The sequence below is a fragment of the Mobula hypostoma genome, chromosome 1 (assembly GCF_963921235.1).
Source record: "Mobula hypostoma chromosome 1, sMobHyp1.1, whole genome shotgun sequence".
NCBI lineage: Eukaryota > Metazoa > Chordata > Chondrichthyes > Myliobatiformes > Myliobatidae > Mobula > Mobula hypostoma.
In genome coordinates this window covers 34780890-34805140 of record NC_086097.1, presented here as the reverse complement: position 1 = coordinate 34805140, position 24251 = coordinate 34780890, and the positions used below count along the sequence as shown (strand labels likewise).

Genomic DNA, 24251 nt, shown 5'->3' with positions numbered 1-24251 from the left:
CCCCAGGACTTAGGTGACTGACAGTAGTGAAAACCGAGAGGAAGCTACTGACATGAAGAAGGGAGCCCTGAACACCGCCAGAGATGAAGGACCTTCTTTGATGCCCTAAATGCCAGTGGCGTAATGGACAGTAAAGTAAAAAAAAATCAAATAAAAAAAACGTCTTTTTATCTAGTCCATCATCCCTTATCTGTCTGAACAAAAAATAAAAGGCAACAGAATGGATTCTATCCTTGCAGTATTACTCCTCAATTCTGAGTACCATTCTCTTCAGAAAATGGAAGACTTCAAATAAAGCTGGTGTTTGAAAAGCAACAGACAGAAGACTATCACACTTCCTCCAGAAATGCAATAGCTACAGACAGCAATAAATAGAAAGGTTCTTTCTCAATCCAGATCAAGGCACAGGTTTATCCTTTATCAATCAAATTAAAAGGTATCGGGGGTACATTATGAAGGTTAAATGGCTCAACTACTAGGGCTTATTTGACCAACGTTAGTTGGTCAAATAAGTAGGTACAAAAATTAGTTTTACCATCATGGCTCAACTGCAATGAATTGCTAAATAAGGGGAAGCAACGAGCAAATATGTCACAGGAAGATGTTAAAATAATTTTGAAAATCATATCTTTCTCACTGTTTGGGTGGGTTGTTTAACATTTACCTAACATACACCTTAGGCATGAAAGCCAGCAGGTTCCATATTCTCCTCTGGCCCATACTAACCTCACCTGGACCATGGAATAAAGCAAACAGCAAGAGCCTGATGCTCTCCAACTTTTAAGCTTGACATCACATCATTATTCATTCCTTTCTACAACTTAACGTTTTGATTCACCATGGTTACCATCCCTGGTGAATCACAGTTTTGGTCAACTATACCGCATATTTCCCTTCGAATTTTTCACCAATATAAACATTCTCTGCCTGGAAAATGTTATGAATGGAAACAAGAACAGAATTTATTCATATTGTATAGTATAGGGACACAAACAATTATGAGATATAAAAACATGAAAAATGATGGAAAGCTGTGTTAAAGTTCTCTAAATTGTGCCAAATTGAGAAATGCCAAGTATATTCTACAAAGTATAGTGCATTACCACACTGACCACATGATCGTAATTGGAGCAGCACGATTCAATATGAACATAATAAGTCTTTCAAAAGGATTCCTGAAGCAGCACCTAACTGGATAAAAAAAATTACTATTACAGAATCTATAACATTTACACAAGTGCTGTTTAGCATCCACGGCATTATGTTCCTCTGCAGAATGTCCTTGTTTGTCTATTAATATTTCCCTCTATTCTACTCTCTCTCATCAGAAATAACAGAAAACTTGCAAAAAAAAAAGCCTGCCCCGCCTAATCACATCTTCACTACCGGCTCCATGCCCCTGCAGGTCACAACAGCTGTTATTTAAAAGTGATAAGCATTACTGCCTCTACTACCCTTCAAGTGATTTTTTTTTGGTCTCTTCCACTCTCTAACCTTCTGCCAATTATTCTAAATCTATGTACCTTGGTCTCTGACCATGCAACTGAGAGAAACAGCCCTTAATTCTTCCTTTTCAATCCCTTATCTAAATCTCCAGTACCATATCCAATCTTTCTTCATGGCTACAATCTTCCAGTCTTGCACTATCCTCAAAAATACCATCCACACTCCTCCAGTGCAATATTTTTCCAGTAATTTAGTGACCAGAACTGTACAGAGTACTCAAGCTATGAAATGACCAATGCTGTTTATTGTTCAAGCTAAATTTCCCTGTTACTTTCTAAATTTTTAATGACTTGACAAAGTTATGCTGTTTTGAAACTTCCCTACTGACCTGTCATGTGGTATTTAAGGATCAGTGTACATACATTCCAAGATCCTGGTTTTCCCTCACCTTGCACTGTACATTCCCCATGTCTTACTGCAACCCTCCAAATACATTATTTCCCTCTGCTTCCCTAATCTCTCTTCTAAGTTTCACTACTACACTTCCCATATTTTTTCTACTTCCAGATAATGGTCTGCTTTCATACAATGCTATTGATGATTGCATGCTCCAAATCCAAGAGTTGTCCCAAATAAGCGGAACCCACTGTATTGTCTTTGTTTCTAGGCAATATTCCATCTAATTTGCCACTCTCACTTGGATCCCACAGGCTTTTGTACTTTTGACCAGTCTGCTAAGTGGGTCATAGACAGACACAAGCAGAATACATACATCAAATGCACTATCCTACAGAACAATCTTGTTAACTCAAAAAAAATCCAACCATGCGTTAAACACAGCCTTCCCTTAACAAATCCATGCTTTCTAAATGAAGGCTTGTATGAATCCCAAGTATGGGACTCCAATAAGTTGCCTACCAAATTTAAAATACTCTAATTTCAAAGGTTTCAAAGGGGAGGGAGGGAGGGAGGGAACATCGACTCAGACATGAGAGGCCTGTGTTGGGCATTTTCATGCCTTACAAGGCGCAGATTGGAAGTCTGTGTGGGGCGCCACTCCTTGCACAGACACTAGAGCAATGTGTGGTTAAGTGCCTTGCTCAAGGACACAAACACGCTGCCACAGCTGAGGCTTGAGCTAGCAACCTTCAGATCATTAGACAAACGCCTTAACCACTTGGCCACATGCCCAACACAGAGGTTTCAAAGGTACATTTAATGTCAGAGAAATGTATACAATATACATCCGGAAATGCTTTTTCTTCGCAACCATCCACAAAAACAGGAGTGCTCCCAAAGAATGAACAACAGTTAAATGTTAGAACCCCAAAATCCCCCCCCCAGCTCCCCTCCCTCCCACGCGTAAGCAGCAGCAAGCAATGATACCCCCTCCCGACACCAGCAACTAAAAGCATCGGCACCCACCACCGAGCATTCAAGCACGCAGCAAAGCAACAGCAAAGACACAGACTTGCAGTACCCCAAAGATGACTCATTTACCCGGTATATTGGTTTCTTGGTTTATTCCTTCTTCCTTCCTTTGTGTACAAAGTTAGCAGTCCTACAATCCTCTGGCACCATCCTTATAGCCAGAAACTTGAAAAACTGTCATCAGACCCTCTGTAATACCCGCCTTTCCATTTTTTAAAGTCTGGGATATATTTCATCCAGAGATGACTATGCATTTTCAAAGATCTTAAATTCACTGCTTTTCTCCATTTATCCTAACTCATTATTTCACGCGCTTGGTCTTTAATTGCAAACAGCAACAATTAAATACACTACCTTTGGTAAATATGCACATAAAATATTCAGTAAGCCCCTCAACCATATCCTTCCCCACCATACAAATGACTTTTTTCATCCCTAATAGTCCATTCTTTTCCTTGGTTACCCTCTACTCAACGTATTATCTCTGACTTTATAAGTTTTTTTTCTATAATTTTTCTTACTCTTTACCTTCCTAATTTAAAATTTTATTGTTATACTTTCTATACTCTCAGCTGGCCCCTACTTAAATGTATCTATTTTATTCACTTCAGCCACTCCTTGAAGCAAATTCCACATTTTCACCACTCTCAAGTAAAGAACATCTTTGTGGCTATTTTCTATTGATCAGCTCTATTTATGTTCACAAGTGGAAACATTCCCTCTGCATGCACTATTAAAATCTTCTAATAATTTTAAAAGCCCCTACTGGGCAAAACTTCTGCTCTTTTTTCTCAAGAGAAAAGCAACTCAGTCTGTTGATTCAAATTATAAACGAACAACACTTCAGGATTCAGGGTTTGGACCAGAATCAATCAAAATACATTCATGATCTGGCATTCTATTGAATCATTCAATTGATGTATGCTTTCCTTTTCAGAGAGGGCCTCATTAACTTATGGTGCCAGTAGCCAGTTGGACTTAAAATCAGCACAAAACAGCAAAGTATTTTTGAGAAAGATCTGAAATTAAGTCAATAACAATATTTTCTTACTAACCCTAATGGAATAAGACTTTGCTATATTGATAGCATTCACAGATTCCTAAGTTAGACCACACTACACTCAGCTGCAAAATTGAACAAGCAAGTGACCTACTAGTGAAAAACTATATTCCAAGTGCTCTTAAATCCACTGTGCTCCTAAAATGTACGGAATTGACATGACCCAGGTCTGATTGCCAATCTGGAACGAGCTTAACTTGTTTTACTCCTGAAATCATTATGTTTTGAAGATCCTGAGCTGGACAAGTTGGAAAGGAGAGCAAAATAAATACTGTACAAAGCAAAATCAGCAGACTTAAATTCTTCACTGTGTAATCTCTGACTACATACCAAATAGGTGTGCCCAATGGTTTGGCTTTATCTTTAAGTTCATGGTTAACTTGCAAGTTTAGTCAGTGATAAGGAATGCAAGTGCAATGCTAGCATTCATTTCGATAGGATTAAAATATGAAAACAAGAATGTAATGCTGATGCTTTATAAGGCACTGAACAGGCTGCACTTGGAATATCGTGAGTAGTTGTGGGCCTCTCATCTAAAACAAAAGACATGCTGGCCTTGGAGAAGGTCCAGAAGATGATCACAAGAATGATTCTGGGAATGAAGGGGTTAATGTAAGAGCAGCATTTGATGGCTGCACTCACTGGAATTTAGAAGAATGAGGGGGAACCATTGAAACCTATTGAATATTGAAAAGCCTAGAGAGAGTGGAAGTGGAGAGGATGTTTCCTATAGTGAGGGAATCTAGGACCAAAGGGCACAGGCTCAGAATAGAGGGACGTCCACTAGAACAGAGATTCTTTAGCCAGAGGGTGGTGAAGCCATGAAATTCATTGCCACAGATGGCCATGGAGGGCAAGTCCTTAGGTGTATTTAAAGTGGAGATTGATAGATTCTTGCAACACGCACAAATACTGGAGGAACTCAGCAGACCAGGTAGCATAGACTCTTGATTGGCAGTAGTCTCAAAGGTTACAGGGAGAATGGCGTTGAGAGGGATAATAAATCCGCCATCATGGAATGGCAGAGCAAATTTGATGGGCCAAATGGCCTAATTCTGTTCTTGTGTCTTATGGTCAACATCCTGAAGATCTATACTGGACCCTATACATTGATGCAATTATGAAGAAGGCACACCAACAGCTTATTTCAGTAGCAGTTTGAGCAGACTTAGTCTGTCACCAAAGGCTTGAGAAAATGTCTACAGATATACTGTGGAAATCATTTTAATTAATTGCATCACTGTCTGGTAAGGAGGCCCAAAAGCGCAGGATCAGAAAAAGCGAGAAGGTTGTAAACTCAGCCAGCTCCATCGAGGGCACAAGCAATCTCAACACTGAGGACATCTTCAAAAGGTGGTAACTCAAAATGGCAGCATCCATCATTAAAGAACCTCACTATCCAGGTTATGCCCTCTTCTCATCACTACCATCAGGGAGAAGGTACAGGAGCTTGAGGAAACATACAATGTTTTAGGAATAGCTTCTTCCACTCCACAGTTAAATTTCTGAATGGACCTTGAACACTACCTGATTTTTTGGCACTACTTATTTATTTTCTACATACATTTCTTATTGTCAAGTATAGTAATTTTTTTTATGTGTTGTACTTTACAGCAGCCGCCAAACAAATTTCATGACATCTGTCAGAGATAATATGTTAGGCCACCACGGTAGCGTAGTGGTTAGTACATGCTATTTCAGCTCGAGACATCAGAGTTTGAAGTTCAATTCCAGCGTCATCCGTAAGAGAGCTCGTGAGCGTACAAGTTTCCTCTGGGTGCTCTGGCATCCTCCCACAATTCACAGATGCACTGGTTAGTAGATACTTGGTTGTTATATATTGTCCTATGGTTTAGGCTGGGGTTAAGTCAGTGGGTTGCTAGGCAGTACTGTTCTTTGCGGCGGATGGCCCTGTTCTGCACTATATCAATAAATAAAATAAATAATAAAACTGATTCTGATTATTATACCAACTGTAACAGAAGAACAAACTTTAAACAATTATTAAAATAACTGGGGGAATACCAGCACACAAGGAAATGTTCATGGATTTAATAACAACGGAAAGCAGCTCTGGAAACATGACTACTTTATACATAGATTACATTTCTTAATCAACTGGAATAATCTTGCAATTTCCTCACAGAAAATGCTATATTGTCACTCTTAAGTCAAAGAGATAAACAACCAAGTCTATACAAATTTTAACCTGATGATTTCCAAGGTTCAGATGCCAGACATGAATCATTTGATTTATCCTCGTGATCTGATGTTCAATTGAACTATTCTATTAACCTTCTTTTCTAGAGGCATCATTAACTTTTTGTACCAACAACTAAACCAGTAATTTCTACCAAAACTGTGACAGACAAACCAGCTATTGCTAATATACACCAGTTGATAGACAAATCTCTGAATTATCGCTAGCATTCACTAGTATACTTAAAAGGATACGTCACCACAATGCCTAGAATTTAAAAATATCATTTGCACCCAATAGAACTAGCTGCAGAAAAACAGGATTCATCCAATCAGGAGTTGCTTCTTTTAAAAACAGAAGACAGTTCAATAACATAAGGAAATAGCTTATATCCTTAGAAACCCTAAGAACATTTATCAGTCGCATTATGCATACTGCACAATAAACATTCAAATGTAATTTTATCTATGGTTACCATTCTTGCTTTTTTCCTGAAACAATTACGGGTATGAGAATCCTAGATCTCATATACATGGGAATTAAAAACTGCAATAATTCATCAATACTGCTGCAAAACTTCATTGTCCACAAACTTTTCAGCTATCTATATTTTAGGAGGCAAACACAGAGTATTTTGAAAATCTTACAAAACCCTGGTTTCATAGTATCATAATGCTTTATAAAGTCATTGTAACTCCCCAGATCAACGCAAATTAGTTCAATATTACAGGTGCACATAACTCAAGCTCCCCAAACAATATATTTAACACTAAAAGCTACAAGTAATTGCCTCAAGAGACCCTTGTTACTTCAACAACAGAGACTGTTAGCCTAGCAACCACACAATGAATACATCTCTACTGTACCTGCACCACTTAGATATGAGGAGAATACAATCCCTAACTTAGATTTACATCAGGAAGCTGCAGACAAACCTTATAAACATCATATCAGGGTGTCAGGAACAGTATAGCGGAAGGGGGATGTCTTCAATCTGTATTTATGTTGAATGTCTCCATCGAACTTTGCAGAACCTTACATTTCATTAAAGAAACCTCTGCAGCGGGGAATAAAAAGTTACTTAACGGATTTGACCATGCAGGATCATTATAAACTGTGCTGATGATATCTATTCTTCTCTTTGGTCAAGTTCACGCCAGATCTCCTTCTCCAATCACATTGCCACAACCACCCCCCCCCAACCAACCCCAACAACTTTGCAAAAAGTGCATGAATGGGGACGGAATCCAATAGTGGAATATTGCAGGCACTACTGGGGGAGCCGAGTGTGAAGGCTGACTTTTGTGGCCTTACCTTTCAGTAGAGGCAGGGGGTTCAAGTCGACGGCTTTACCCTGGATCTTGTACTGCGAGGAGCTCTGCGAGCGCTTCTGCTTGGTCTTCCGAACGGACTTGCGGGTGAATCCATCTACTTTCTCCGTTGGAGTGGTTACGGTAGGCGAGGACATATCCCTTCCGATCACGTCAACCCGGCGCCTGGTCACCTCGCAAAAGTGGCGTTAAGCAGCAGCAGCAGCCCGCGATCGGAGGGCGAGCGGTAGCAAACGATCGGGCGGCCCCCCACCCACCACCGGCCGGCGTCCTCTCCGCCTCTCGATCGGAGGGGTGGGAGGGGGTGTCGTGTAGGCGAGCTCGGGGCCACAGCAACCCCCCAGGCTCCTGTCCAGTTAGCGCCAGCCGCCTCGGGGCCGCTCACTTCAAGCGTCCATAAAATCGGGCGGCTGCGGCGTGTGTTTGAGATCAGATCCCCTCCGCGATGGGGGAACAATTAGTAGACGATTTATATTTTTTTTCTCAAAAAAAAACTGTCACATTCCTTGAGCGCACTTGATTCACCAGCACTCGCCCGTTCCTGATAGGTCCTCGTGTGGTATTTTCTATCCCTCCCTATTGTGTTTTTCCTCCTTTTGTGTCAGCGCCGAACGGCCGTATCTATTTCCAACATGGGGTTGTGTGGTCAAGTCAGCGAGGGGGTGTGGAGAGGATGGGAAGGGCGGGAGGGAGGGAGGGAGGATATGGGCGGGCCACCCGCTCCATCCCGCCCCCTGTCCCCCGTTGATTGGCAGGGGCCGGGACACTCCGCCGACGTCAAACGGCAGGGACGCCTGATGACTGGCTGTCCGCCGATGTCAATCAAACCGACATGTCGCCGCTGAGCGGTTGGTGCCGAGGTCAATCCAGTGGCGTCACGCCGTGAGAAAGGCTGTGTAGTGGGGCGGGGTGGGGTCGGGTCGGGGGGGAAGGCGGGCCGTGCTGGAAGAAAGGAAGAAAATTGAAGTTCGGTTGAACAGCTTTGACGTCGTTCGTAGGCCGGGGGGTGAACAAACAGCCCTGTGAGCTCTCGCCTGGTTACGGTTGAAGGGAGTTTGTAGCTTGGGGAAAGTAGAGCAGTATACAGTACTAAACCCGCCCGAGGGATCAAAATACTAGTACCATTATCTACAGCTGATTTGCATTTTAATGTGTATGTCAAATTTGACTTTTGTTTTTGCATACGTGTTTATTTTGCGTTCGCCTGTGAGTTTTACAACCAAGTCGCTGTCCAGAAATTTGAATGCGAAAGTCGAGGTTGTATATTTCAGCCTGGCGATGAGGGAGAAGGGCTTCACTGTGAGAAATGCCGTCACAGAAACGGTTACGGCAGAGAAGAAAGCCATTTGGGCAACTCTCCAATTCCACCCATCAGCCCCACATCCGTAACTCCGCAATTTTTGTTTTACATCTTCATCCAATTCCCTCCTGAAGAGACTGGTTTCACCATATCTGCAGGCTGAGCCTTCCAGATTACAACTACCCACTTTTATTAAGAAAAAATGTATTTTTCTTCCTGATATTTTAGTTGTCTTTCCCTTTATGCCTGTGACGTTTATTTAGTCCTTGACCTAAAGTCTTCTCTCCAAAGGAAACAGTCACAGGCCACCGATTGAATCGTTGTAACTGCATTCCATCTTCTCATGCTCTAGTACATATTTTGCTGGACCATATCTAATGTTTTCATACCCTTCTTGTAAAGTGCAATCTAGATTTTAACACAGTACTCCACTTGCAGTAGTCCAGTGCTTTATAAAGATTCAGCGTAACTTCCCTGCTTTTATACTACAGGGTATACAACTCTGTTATTAAAGCCTCATTAATCATTTCACAACCTACTTTACTATTTACAATTATTTGTAGATTCATATCCCTAGTTCCCTCTGCTCCTGGGTCCATTTTAGAATGATATTTCTACATTGCTTCTCTGGACTTTTCCTATCAAAATGCATCACCTTGCATCTCTATATTAATCCTCCCCCATCATACTGTGTATTCCACTAGCCTGTTTATATCCTGACAAATATATTATCCTCCTTGTGGATCACAGTACTACTGGGTTTAGTGTTATTGACAAATTTAGAAACTATGACTTGCATTCCCCTTGTCCTGACTATTAAATATGGCCCCAGCACTGAGCCTAAAGAATGTCTCTGCTCACCTTCTTCCACTCAGAAAATAACAGCAGCACAGCTGTTGCTTGTTTCTGAGCCAACTGCATAAGTGTCTGTCTGTCTGTATCTTGTTTTACGGTTGTCGATGTCCCTTTTATGTCACACGCTTCAATTTAACTGATAAAAGCCTAAAAGTCAGTAAATTAAAAGACTTCTAGGGGTCTGTAAAACCATTACCTAATCAAAATGCTACATTAAATTAATTAAACACAATATACTCCCAACAAATCCATATTGACTTGCCTTATTTGCCTTATTGCCTATGAGTGACTATTAATGGATAGTCAATGCTGGATCAATGCTTCCAAAGAATTTTCCACCACTCAGATTTTATTGTCTGCACTTTAGATCCTCGACTTATCCATATCTGAAATGAGTGACCATCAGGCACAGTAGAAAAAGCCAAATAATACAGGGATCTGCAATTCCTGTCTCTCAGATAACATTGAGGGAGATGGCCCATCAGAGGAAGGCAACAGCAGCCATGTTTGTGGCACCACAAGTGGCCTTGCTGCACAGAAAGGAGGAACAAAAGGGGAGGGCTATAATGTTAGAGTATTCAATTGTAAGGGGAAGAGACAGGCACATCTGCAGATGTTGACAAATTTCCAGAATAAAAGATAGTACAGCTGGGGAATAATCTCAGGATTAGAGCGCCACATTTTAGTCAAAGTAAAAACAGCAGGATCTGTCAGATGATTACCTGGCTAGAGGAATGGTGTTAAGGATTTAAATGCCTGGGTCATTGGAACCAATTCTAGGGTAGTTAGGCAGACTGCACATAAACAGATCTATGACCAATATCCTGGGGAAATGTTTGATTGTGTGTTTGCAGCTGGGAGACAGAGGAAGGGGAAATAAGGAGGGAAACAAGAAAAGGGAGGTGGAAAACAGATTAGACAGCTGAGAAATCAAGGATGAAAAACAAACAGAGCCACGGTGCAAAATAACGCCAAGAAGACTTGAGAAATGACCAGCTTAAAAGGCTTTGTGTCTTAATGTTTGGAACATTCACAATAAAATGGGTGAATTAATCCTACAAATAAATGTAAAGGAGCATGATACAATCAAGATTATGGAAATGTGACTGGATAGAAATTATGGATAGGAACTAAACATCCAATAGTATTCAATATGTAGAGAAGACAATAAAGGGAACAATAGTGCAGACTGTTATCTGAATGGGGAGAAGGTTCAAACATCAGAGATGCAGAGGGACTTAGGCATCCTTGTGCAAGACTCCCAGAAGGCTAATTTACAGGTTGAGTCTGTGGTAAAGAAGGCAAATGAAATGTTGGCATTTATTTCTAAGGGAATAGAGTATAAAAACAAGGAGATAATGCTGAGCCTTTATAAGACACTAGTCGGGCTGCACTTGGAGTATTGTTAACAGTTTTCATTCAGAATCAAGTTTATTATCACCAGCATGTGTCATGAAATTTGTTAAATTAGCAGCAGTTCAATGCAATACATAATATAGAAGAAGAAATATAATAATAATAAGTAAATCAATTACAGTATATGTATACTGAATAGATTAGAACTGAAATAATAAATATTTAAAAAGTGAGGTAGTATTCACGGGTACAATGTCAATTTAGGAGTATCTCAGAAAGGATGTATTGTCATTGGGGAGAGTCCAGAGGAGTTGCACAAGGATGATTCTGGGAATGAAGGGGTTAACATATGAGGAGCATTTGGCAGCTTTGGGCCTGTACTCACTGGAATTTAGAAGAATGCGGGGGTGGGTGGGGGATCTTACTGAAACCCACTGAATGTTGAAAGGACTAGATGTGGAGAGGATGTTTCCTATGGAGGAGGTATCCAGAACTAGAGGGCACAGCTTCAAAACTGAGGAGTAACCTTTTAGAACAGAGAGAAGGATGAATTTTTTTTAGAAAGAGAGCAGTGAATCTGTGGAATGCTCTGCCACAGACTGCAGTGGAGGCCAAGTCCATGGGTATATTTAAGGCAGAAGATCGGTCAGGGTATCAAAGGATATGGTGAGAAGGCAGGTACATGGGGTTAAGTGGGATCTGGGATCAGCCATGATGGAATGGCGGAGCAGACTCGATGGGCTGAATGGCCTAATTCTGCTCCCATGTCTTATGTCTTATGGACAGGCAAAAAAAGAAATGGAGATAGAGTCCTTCAAAGTGAGTGCATAGGTTCAGTGATGGGGCAAGTGAAATTACCTCTCTAGTTCAAAAGCAGAATGGTTAAGGGTACAATAACTATTCCCGAACCTGGTGGTGTGAATCTTGAGGCTCCTGTACCTTCTTCCTGATGGCAACAGTGAGAGCAAACCAGCTGAGTTTACAAAATAGAATATGATGTGGAAAACTGTGAGCTTTATTCATCAGAAGGAAAAACAGAAATGCTGAGCATTTCTTAAATGTTGAGTGGTTTGGAAATAGTCATGTTTTAAGGGGCTGGATATTTTGCACACAAACTAATGAAAGCTAACATGCAGTTACAATAGTGAGACATCAGCTTTTATCCCAGGAGGATTCAGTACAAAAGCACAGGTGTGAGTATCTGGAGTATTGTGTACAATTTTGAAATCCTTGCCTTAAAAAAAAGGGATACAATGATTGAAGGGATTGCAATGAATATACACCAGATTAGTTATTGGAATGACAGGTCTGTTTCTTTGAGAAGAGATTGGGTAGACTTGACTGTGTTCTTTAAAATTTAAACGTATGAGAAAGGATACCATTAAAACTTACAAAATTCCTACAGAAATTGATAGGATTGGTACACAGAGGATAATTTCCCTGCTGTGATGTCTAGAACCAGGGCAACACTATCTCGGACCACATAGAACTGAAATAATGGTGGATAATAATTATGGTGAGGTTTTCAAATTCTCCGCCCAGAGAGCTATGGTAGGTTCAGTCACTGACGGCATTCAAAACGGACTGGTAGATTTCCAGATGCAAAACGGATTATAAGATAGAAGGAAAGGCAGGAAAATGATGCTTGAGGTAAATGATGAGCCATGGTCTTGTTGAAGTGCAGAGTATACACCTCCAGCTCCTTTTTGCTTAATTCCTATGTAGAAAAAGAACATATGTCTGCTGAGATAGCCAACTTGATGCATGCTGAATCTGTTCAGGTTGGCAAGCGTGTCCAACAAGAAATTGAGCTCTTCATGGGATTTACTCCCTAAACCACAGAGAGAGGTCTTTCACAGAGAGAGAGAGAAATGTCAACTGTACCTCTTCCTAGAGATGCTGCCTGGCCTGCTGCTTTCACAAGCAACTTTGATGTGTGTTGCCTGAATTTCCAGCATCTGCAGAATTCCTCGTGTGTGAGAGAGGTCTTTGATTTTTTTTTAATTACTTGTCTTCCTGAAGCTTTATTAGCAACATTACCTCTACTTCAGTCTTACAGATTGTGTTTTCCCTATTTTAAAATTGTTGGATGAAATACCAGGAGAAAAAAGCTTTTCTTAATCGAGAAGTAAATTTGTCTTCCCGTACTAACCTTAAGTCTGCTCCTTGCATGCGTATCTACTTTGTAAGCATTTCCAGTTTGTTTACTTGGAAGCAGAATTTTTTTGCATAATTTTTCTGGAGCAGAGGAGAATGAGGGGAGATTTGATAGAGGTATACAAAATTAGAGTAAATGCAAGCAGTCTGTTTCCACTGAGGTTGGGTGGGACTGGGACTAGAGGGCTTGAGTTAAGGGTGAAAAGTGAAATGTTTAAGGGGAGCTTCTTCACTCAGAGGGTGGGTGCGTGTGTCAAAAGAGCTGCCAGCAGAAGTGATGGATGCAGATTCGATTTCAACACTTGAGAGGAGTTTGGATAAATACGTGGATAGGAAGGGTATGGATTGATGAAACTACACAGAATAATAGTTCGGCTTGGACTTGATGGACTGAAAGGCCTGTTTCTGAGTTGTAATACTCTATGACTCTGTAATCATGCTGTCTTGCAGATTGCATCAGATAATGGTCAGAAGCAATATTTGCCTGAAACATCGACTGTGTACTCTTTTCCATCAATGCTGCCTGGCCTGCTGAGTTCCTCCAGCATTTTGTGTGTGTGTGTGTGTTGCTTGGATTTCCAGCATCTGCAGATTTCTCTTGTTTATGATTTGTCTGGCTGTAAAGGACTTTGAATCTCCTGAAATATAAGGTGAAGTACAAGGTCTTTCTTGTCTTTAACTGACCCTGTGTTATAATAAACTTGTAGTTTGATAACATGTATAGTGATCCCGGCATAGGCAGATTGGAGAGTTTGAGTCAAGTTATCAGTGTGATCACAATGGCCACACTGACTGGTTTTCGGTCAGGATGTTTTTAAAGTAAATTAAAACTAACCTCAGTGTTGACATAGGTGCAATTGGCTGTACCTCTTTCTGTGCTTTAATCTTTACAATTCTATGGTTAGGGCTTCTGCTTCGCATCATAGTCCTGTACATGTAGTCAAGTGAAAAGAGGGCCTGTCTTCAAGATGATTTGGTTGAACAATCTAAACTTGATAAAGTTAGAGACCAGTAATACCAAAATATGAATGTGAAATCCTTGATTTCAAAGATTCAAGGTACATTTATTATCAAAGAATGTACAAATTACACAACCTTGAGATTGGTTTACTTACAGGTAGCTACAAAGCAAGAATCCCAAAAGAACCCAATTAAAAATAAATAATAAAAGACTAACACCCGATGTGTAAGAGAAAAGGGAAAAAAAAATCAATCATGCAAACAACTGAAGCGAGCAACAATCTGAACCAAATTGAGTCCTCGATTCCAAACCCTGGAGCAGCCCGGAGTAGGCCCAAAGCCTCACTTATCAGTTCATCATATTAGCAGGCATGGAGCACAGCAGCCAGGGCTGTCGTCAGCACCTCAGTGCCATGGAGAGAGGAGTTACTCAGCGAGGTTGGGTCTCAATGGGAAGTACGAGAGTTAATCACAGCTTAGATCAGTTTCACGGCACACTTATTTGGTATTAGTTTCTTTTGCGTGGAACAATTGGTAATTTTTTCCCTGTCAGTGTCTTATGCAGCATCTTGAGATCTAGGGGAGAAATAGTGATTGTTAATTCCATCCATGAAGTTTTTCTAGATGAGATTTTAAAATGAAACCCAGAGGACAGATGTAAAAAGGCCTATGGTCTTGCACCAAACATTGTTCACGTGGCATTTTCGCCAGCATATGGTTCAGTCATACTTAATTTGTTGTAATGTGCTTTGGGATGTCCTCAGGTCATCCAAGGCACTACAGTAATGAAAGTCATTTCTTTTTTCTTAACATATCCAATCCTTTGAGAAAAATACAGTACTGGATTTGCACATTTTCCTTTGTGAAACTGAATTAATTTACAGGGGTAGACACCATTTTGCTTTCCAGCACCACCTGTGAAAAGTCTGATGTGTGCCTCAGATTATTAAAAACAATGGCTATTATTTATTTTAAATTTCCCCTCACCTTTTCTTTCTTTACTCTCTCCTGAAGGAAGCAATTCCCGGGTGCTTATGGCCATCTATTGTTTTGATGAGACATTTCAAGTGTATAAACCTGACTTCAGAGTCATATTTAATCCATGCTGTTTTAGCTTTCTAACAGGATAGTTTTCCCTCCTAACTCAGGAGGTGAGGGACCCACTGTAGTGCCAGTCGCTGAGGTTGTCAGATAAATTAGGATTGGAATGAGGTGCTTTATCCGTTACCCTCACTTACAGACTAAATGATATATTTTACATATTGAAATTTTGGATAACTTTTAAATTTAAAAAAAACAGATTCACACTTCTCTTTTTTATATACAGAGCAAATCAATAGAATATTTCTTTTCTCTTTTACTCTGATTTTTTCCTTAACAAGGAGAAAAATTACATTAAACTGTACATGTAGTTTAACAAAAATGTAGGTGTATGAGGTGACAGTTCTTTGCTGCATTCATAGACAGTGCAAATATTTAATAATAAAAAGAGATTTCTGAGCTTAAAATATTTTGAAGCAAGAGTTACAGAATCTAAGATTGAGGTCTCAACTCCAAATTGTACCTTAATACATCCTGTTTATCCCACAACAAATATTATCCACTGTGTTGGCCAAGCATGACACATGTCCTCATTAGCCAAGAATATAGAGCTGAGATGTGTCTGACCGCTGCTCACATATCATGAATTCTGATCTCCACTTTGGCTGTGAAGTCTGACGCTCTTACAGAGCTAATTATCTACATACCACCTTCATCAGGAATGACACTTGAAAACATACCATGCATTCTCAATTTAGGTGTGTCTGTCCCTGTAAAATTGGCACAGTAAAAAAGTTGTAATATTAATCAGCTCATTGACATGTCATTGGTCTAAGGGAAAAAAATGCTCAAAATTCTCAAAGTGAATTAGTTTTTAAAGGATAAAATCATTCTGTTCCTTAGAAATGTCTCATTAGCAGGTCTACAAGATTACAGTCTGATTCAGAATCAGGTGAGAAAAGTTGCTGAAAGTCAATTTTTCAAATCTTAATCAGTACCACATTCAATCAGCAGTATGAATAACGTATGATTGAGGGTGGAAACAAAATCATTATGTGGTTTTGTCTAATTGTTGTAAGTCTGATGTGAACCAGTTTTGGTGTAGGAAGGAATCTGAGATGCAAAACAAGTTTCGTAAACCGGTTCAGATTTCCCATCCAAGGGCCCGAAACTTGATGGTCTACCAGCATATGGAGATGTCCGTGGGAGAATGCTGCAGGAGTACGCGCTGAGGGACGCGCTGAAACTTGGTGCAGCCACCACAAGGGCCCGGTAGGGAAGGACCACAGTTTAGGGTTCTTCTCCCGTGGGAGTGGGGGGGTCGGGTGGTGGGGAGTGTACCCCTCAACAATGGTGTGGAAAGGTGAAACAACAGAGTGCCACGTGGCTGGCTAAAAGTGTGGAAATGTATAGACCGTAATGGAAACATCTGTAAAGGATTGACAGACATTGAATGGTTTATTGTACATAATTTTATTTTTGAATAAAGTATATTTTGGTAAAAAAAATTAAAATTTACCCTGAAACAAACTTGATGAAAATAAAACACAGCTTTTTAGTTGGTGGAACATAGGACTAGAAATGGAATTACTCTTAAATTTGGCTAAAAATTATTTGATGCTGCAAGAGCAGTGTGCAAAATTGGCCCCCTAGCATCATTTTTGGAGTTTTTTGAGGATGTGACTGGTTAAATAGCAAAAGCATTACCAGTAGATTTCATAAATTTAGCTTTTCAGGGGAATTTTGATAAGGTGTATACAAAAAGTTCATCAGCAAAATTAAAACACATGACATAGGAGTTAATGAGAATAGATTGAAATCTGGTTAGAAATAGAAAACAGGGAGGGGGATGGTATTTTACCAATTGGCTGAATGTGACTAGTAAGGTAACACAGATGGTCAGTACATGGGTCCCAGTTTTCCCCAGTCTATGATAGTTCAAAGTACTTTTATTATCAAGGTATGTGTACGTTATACAACCTTGAGATTTGTCTCCTTCGAGTCTGTGGTGGCCAGTGCGATCATGTTTGCTGCTGTGTGCTGGGGCAGCAGGCTGAGGGTAGCAGACACCAACAGAATCAACTAACTCATTCGTAAGGCCAGTGAAGTTGTGGGGATGGAACTGGACTCTCTGACAGTGCTGTCTGAAAAGAGGATGCTGTCCAAGTTGCATGCCATCTTGGACAATATCTCCCATCCATTACATAATGTACTGGGTGGGCACAGGAGTACATTCAGCCAGAGACTCATTCCTCCGAGATACAACGCAGAGCGTCATAGGAAGTCATTCCTGCCTGTGGCCATCAAACTTTACAACTCCTCCCTTGGAGGGTCAGACACCCCGAGCCAATAGGCTGGTCCTGGACTTATTTCCTGGCATAATTTACATATTAGTATTTAACTATTTATGGTTTTATTACTATTTAATTATTTATGGTGCAACTGTAACGAAAACCAATTTTCCCCGGGATCAATAAAGTATGACTATGACTATGACTGTGACTTGCAGGCAGCCACAAAACAAGAAACCCAAAAAAAGACCAACAAACACCCAATGCACAGAGAGGGAAAAAATACAAATTGTGCAAACAATAAAAGCAAGCAACAGCATGCAGAACGAAAGTGAATGCTATCGGAAACTAAATTAGTCTTGGAGCAGGGTGGAGGGTGCAAAGAGATTTCAAGGAGATTTGGTTAAACATGGAGGTGGCAAGTGAAACATTTTGTTGAGAAGTGGGACATCATCCATGTCAGGGCACAGAACAGAGAAGCAGATTATTTTTAAATGGGAAGAAACTAAAGTGAGTAGTTATTCAATGTAACCTCGGTGTCCTTTAGAAGGCACTGAAAGATATCACGCTGATGCATGAAATAGTATCTTGGACTCTGTTAATGGGAACATGTGAAAATTAGGTGTAAAGGGCCTTACTTTAATTATGTGGGCCATGGTGATAGCATGCTCAGACTATTATTGAGTACAGTTTTGGTCTCCTTACATAAATACAATCTATCTACTTGTTAATGTCAGAGTGCAGCAACATTTCAGTAGATTGGTTCCTGGGATGGCTGGTTTGCTATACAAGGAGAGGTTGAATTGACTAGGCTTGTAGTTTCTAGATTTTCAGAGGATGATAAATGTTCTTATTGAAATTCACATCATTCATGAGGGCTCAACAGGGTGGATGCACAGAGTATGTTTTCCCTGACCTTTCGCAGGGATGTTATGGGCTCGTTTGAACTTGGATGAAGTGAAATTTCTTCACTCTGAAGGTGGCGATCCCTTGGAAATTTCCAACTCGTATAAGAAGGTGGAGGTTCAATTCACTGAGTTCATTCAGAATGGAAATGGATATATTTCATATTATGAAAGAGATTAAGGGCTATGGGGACAGTGCAGGAAAATGGTACTGAAGAAGATCAGCCGTGATCTTGATAAATGTGGAAAAGACCAAGAATTAGATGCCTTACACTTTCTTCTTGAAGATTAAATTGTGAAGAATTATTTAAAAATCTTTTTTTATATATTAGCCCATTCATTTCCCTTTTCAGGAAGTTTGCTGCTGTCTCTTACCGCCTGTTTCGACAAATGGTATTTTACTACACAAGTGGAGTATTAATCCTTTAGACATATTTACCAGCTTTCTATGCTATCAAGTCCTTCACTGCTTCTTGAGCATCAAACAATCGGCTGAAGAAACTCAGCAAATCAAGCAGCATCTGTGTGGAGGAAAAGAACGGTAGACATTTCAGTTTGAAACTCTGCATCACATTCTGCTTAATCCATTGAGTTCCTCCAGCAGAGTATGTTGCTCCAGATTACAAGATCTTGTATCTCCTTCATTGGTTTATTCCGAAGAGCCTGATCAGTTTACTGCATCAATTTGTTTTTCAACTCTGAACTCTGCTGACAAAAGTTTAAGACTCTGACTTTCCCACTCAAAACTAATATCAATTATCATTTTACAGATTTTTTTAAAAATTGAACTATTCTCTTTGTTATATATTCTATTAAAGTCAAGTTGATAATTCAGTCCAGTTTATTACTCATCACTAAAATTAGTCTGGCTAATTTTGTTTCTGTTCTATTAGATACTATTCTAAAAATCTGAGGTTTCTATTTCTCATATTTCATGCTTTCCTATGCACAGAAAGAGGCCATTCAACTCATTGGGTGGCATGGTAGCATAGCGATTAACGTGACACTATTCCGGAGTTTGGTGCCTTCTCTAATCTGAAACCTTTTTTCTGCTCTCCCCTCCATAAAGCAACAGGTTGCAACATGATGTAACATGTTTCCAGCATCCTCACTGCAAGAAGACAGCTAAGGATGATTACACTGGGGTCTTAAAAGGTATGAGGAGTTAAAATGAATTGTATGGTAGAGCATAATCAGACACCATCATTATATGTTTCTGCAGCCCTTTTTTTTGACACTTTCCGTACTGCATATCTAATGCAATATATTACAGTTTCAAGAATCAGTGATCCAAAAATTCTTCCAAGATTAGGACAAAAGAATAATGGGTTATTATAGGCTTTCATGGAAGAACACTCTGTGTGCACACTTAAAGATGGAAGATGTAAGTAAAGTTCTTGTTGTATGTTGTAAATAGATCACTCTGATTTGGCCAAGAAAATAAAGGATTATTTTGGGCTTTCTTGGAAGAAAGTTTTGTGTGCATATTTAAAGATAGAAGATGTAAGTAAATTTCCAGTTGTATGTTGTAAATAGTTCACACTGACTTGGTCATGTAAAGTTATCTTGATTGTATCAAATGAATATGTAATAATCTTAATAAAACACTGGCAATATTCAAAATTCAAAGTAAATTTATTATCAAAGTGCACTTATGTCCTAGGAGTCCTTGTGCAAGACTCCCAGAAGGTTAATTTACAGGTTGAGTCTGTGGTAAAGAAGGCAAATGCAATGTTGGCATTTATTTCAAGGGGAGTAGAATATAAAAGCAAGGAGATAATGCTGAGCCTTTATGAGATTCTAGTCAGGCCGCACTTGGAGCACTGTTAACAGTTTTGGGCCTCGTAACTCAGAAAGAATGTATTGTCATTGGAGAGAGTCCAGAGGAGGTTCACAAGGATGATTCCGGGAATGAAGAGGTTAACATAAACATAGAACATAGCAATTTACAGCACATTACAGGCCCTTTGGCAAATGCGAAGTTGTGCTGACCATGCAATCTACTCTAGAGACTGCCTAGAATTTCCATAGTGCATAGCCCTCTTCTTTTCTAAGCTCCATCTACCTATCTAAGAGGCACTTACAAGACCCTATTGTATCTATTTCCACCACCACCGCCAGCAGTGCATTCCATGCATCCACCACTCTCTGTGTGGAAAAACTTACCCCTGACATCTCCAGACATCCCACCTCTCCGGGAAGTTCCGGGAGTCTCCCGCATATTGATAGTGACTCCCTGATGCCCGGAAATTATCCACAATATTCCGCAAATCAATTTTTTTGAGATGGAGAGCGAGAGCGAGCATCCTGATTGGTCTCTCTTTGTGCTAAGTAGACCTATCAGTTTTCTTTGTGGGCGGGCTTTACAGTCGACCTCAAAAATAATGGCAGTGTTGCTCGCTGCACTGTTTGCAACAGTGACTTTTCTATTGCCCATGGTGGGTTAAAATGTAAAAGACATGTTGAGGTGAATTTAACAGGTGTCATTCGTCCATTAGCGTAGCTAATGTTATTTAAACTAGCTGGCTAGCTGCTAAGGAGCTACTCTATTGATATCCTACGTGATGACTCCAAACTCCCTGTAGACTTGCTTAAAGTTGTAATAGAATAAACATGATAATATAATATAATATATGTACATATTTTAGTGTCACATTTTCTGCATATAACCAATTTGGTTTACAGATTAGACAAAATCACTAAACAAAGTATTACATACACCCTTGGAGGTCGACGGGGCGGCGGTGGGGGGGGGGGAATATGGTGTTGCGGGGGGGGGGCGGGGCCGCTACCTCCCTGAAATGGTGGTGCTATCTCCCTGAAATGAGTTTTTGCAGGGTGGGATGTCTGCATCTCCTCAGTACCTATTTCCAAGCACCTTAAAACTATGCCCCCTTATGTTAGCCATTTCAGCCATGGGGAAAAAGCCTCTGGCTATCCACACAATCAATGCCCCTCATCATCTTATACACCTCTATCAGTCATCTCAAATCCTCTATTGCTCCAAGGAGAAAAGGCCAAGTACACTCAACCTATTCTCAAAAGGTACACACTCAAATCTAGACAACATCCTTGTAAATCTCCTCTGCACTCTCTCTATAGTATCCACATCCTTCCTGTAGTGAGGTGATCAGAACTGAACACAGTACTCCAAGTGGAGTTTGACCAAGGTCTTATATAGCTGTAAAATTACCTCATGGCTCTTGAACTCAATCCCACGGTTAATGAATGCCAACACGCCATGTGCCTTCTTTACAACACTGTCAACCTGTGCTGCAGCTTTGAGTGTCCTATTGACACGAACCCCATGATCTCTCAGATCTTCCACACTGCCAAGAGTCTTACCATTTATATTATATTCTGTCTTCAAATTGGACCTTCCAAAATGAACCACTTCACATTTATCTGGGTTGAACTCCATCTGCCACATCCCAGCCCAATTCTGCATCCTATCAATGTCCTGCTGTAAACTCTGATAACCCTCCAGGCGATCCACAACATCCCCATCAGCAAACTTACTAACCCACCCTTCTACTACTTCATCCAAGTCGTTTATAAAATTCACAAAGAGGAGGGGTCCCAGAACAGATCCCTGCGGAACACCACTGGTCACCGACCTCCATGCACAATACGAACATCTGCAACCGCCCTTTGTCTTCTGTGGCCAAGCCAATTCTGGATCCATAAAACAAAGTCTCCTTGGATCCCATGCCTCCTTACTTTCAGAAGGAGCCTTGCATGGGGAACCTTATCAAATGCCTTACAGAAATCCATGTACACTAAATCCACTGCTCTACTTTCATCATGTGTTTTGTTACATCCTCAAAGAATTCAGTCAGGCTCGTAAGGCATGACCTGCCCTTGACAAAGCCATGCTGACTATCCATAGTCAGATTATGTCTCCCCTTATGCTCATTAAGTCCTGCCTCTCAGGATCTTCTCCAACAACTTGCCCACCACTGAAGTCAGACTCACTGGTTTATAATTTCCTGGGTTATCTCTTCTCCCTTTCTTGAACAAGGGAACTACATTTGCAACCCTCTAATCCTCCCGTACTTCTCCCGTCCCTATTGATGACGGAAAGATCATCACCAGAGGCTCAGCAATCTCCTCCCTTGCTTCCCACAGTAGCTTGGGGTACATATCATCCAGCCCTGGTGACTTATCTAACTTAATGCTTTTCAAAAACTCCAGCACATCCTCTTTCTTAATGTCTATATGCTCGAGTGTTTCAATCAGCTGTATGTCATCCCCACAATTGCCGAGGTCTTTTTCCCTGGTGAATACTGAAGCAAATTATTAATTAATTACCTCCACTACCTCCTCCGACTCCATGTACAAGTTTCCACTATCTCACCTGATTGGTCCTATTCTCATTCCGCTCATCCTCTTGCACTTCACATACTTGTAGAATGCCTTGGGGTTTTCCTTAATGCTGCTCACCAAGGTCTTCTCATGGCCCCTTCTGGCTCTCCTAATTCCATTTTTAAGCTCCTTCCTAGCAACCTTGTAATTTTCTAGAGCTCTAACAGTACCTATTTTCTTGAACCTTTCAAAAACTTTTCTTCTTAACTAGATTTTCTACATACTTTGTGCACCATGGTTCTTTAACCCTACCATCCTTTCCCTGCCTCAATGGAACACACCTATGCAGAACTCCATGCAAATGTTTCCTGAACATTTGCCACATTTCTGCCGTGCATTTCCCTGAGAACATCTGCTCCCAATTTATGCTCCCAAGTTCCTGCCTAATAGCATCATATTTCCTCCCCACCCTAATTAAATGTTTTCCCAAATTGTCTGCTCCTATCCTTCTCCAGCACTATGGTGAAGCAGATAGAGTTGTGGTCACTACTCTATTTCCCAATACCAGATCAAGTACGGTTCTACTCTAGTTGGCTTATCTATATATTCTGTCAGGAAGCCTTCCTAAACACACCTAACGCACTCCACCCCATCGAAACCCCTTACACTAAGGGGATGCCAATTATATTAGGCAAGTTAAAATCTCCCATCACAACAACCCTATTATCATTGCACCGTTCCAGAATCTGCCTCCCTATCTGCTCCTTAATATCCCTGTTACTATTGGGGATTCTGTAAAAAAAAATCTAGTAGGGTTATTGCCCCTTTCCTGTTTCTGACTTCCACCCACACTGACTCAGTAGACTATCCTTCCATGACTTCCTCCTCTTCTGCAGCCGTGACACCATCCCTAATTGGTAATGCCACACCCCCATCTCTTTGCCTCCCTCCCTGTTCTTTTTGAAACACATAAAGCCTGGCACACACAGCAGTCATTCCTGCTCCTGAGTCTTTCAAGTCTCTGTAATGGCCACAACGTCACAGTTCCACGCTGTAAGTTCATCCACCTTGTTTACGATACTCCTGACATTAAAATAGACACATCTCAAACCATCAAGCTAAGTGCATCCTTGCTCTAACATCTGCCTATCCTTCCTCACAAACTCCCTACAAACTGTCTCTACTCGTGCTCCAACCTCCCCACCTCCTGTAAATCTAGTTTAAACCTCCCCAATATTAGCAAACCTCCCTGCCAGGATATTGGTCCCCCTCGGATACAGGTGTAACCCGTCCTTTTTGTATAGGTCGCACCTGCCCCAGAAGAGTTCCCAATGATCAAAAAATCTGAATCCCTCCCCTCCTTGCTCCAAACCTTCAGCCACGCATTTATCCTCCACTTCATTCTATTCCTATACACGACCTCTGGCTGCTCACCCTCCCATTTCAGGACATTGTGGATGCGCTCAGAAACATCATGAACCCTGGCACCTGGGAGACAAACTACCATCCTTGTTTCTTTTACACATCCATAGAATCACCTACTGTGTCCCTAACTATAGAGTTCCCTATTACTGCTGCCCTCCTCTTCCTTTTCTTACCCTTCTGAGCCAGAG

At 40.8% G+C, this 24251-nt stretch overlaps 1 protein-coding gene across 1 annotated transcript in view; it reads right to left on the bottom strand.

Moving 5' to 3' along the window:
- Nucleotides 1–8135, bottom strand: part of ppp2r5eb (protein phosphatase 2, regulatory subunit B', epsilon isoform b) — a 122300-nt gene extending 114165 nt beyond the window's left edge. Inside the window, exon 1 of the mRNA XM_063046278.1 lies at nucleotides 7452–8135. Coding sequence (XP_062902348.1) covers nucleotides 7452–7605 — 154 coding nt within the window. The 5' untranslated portion in view covers nucleotides 7606–8135. The remainder of the gene's footprint in view (nucleotides 1–7451) is intronic.
- Between the last annotated feature and the right edge of the window lie 16116 nt (nucleotides 8136–24251).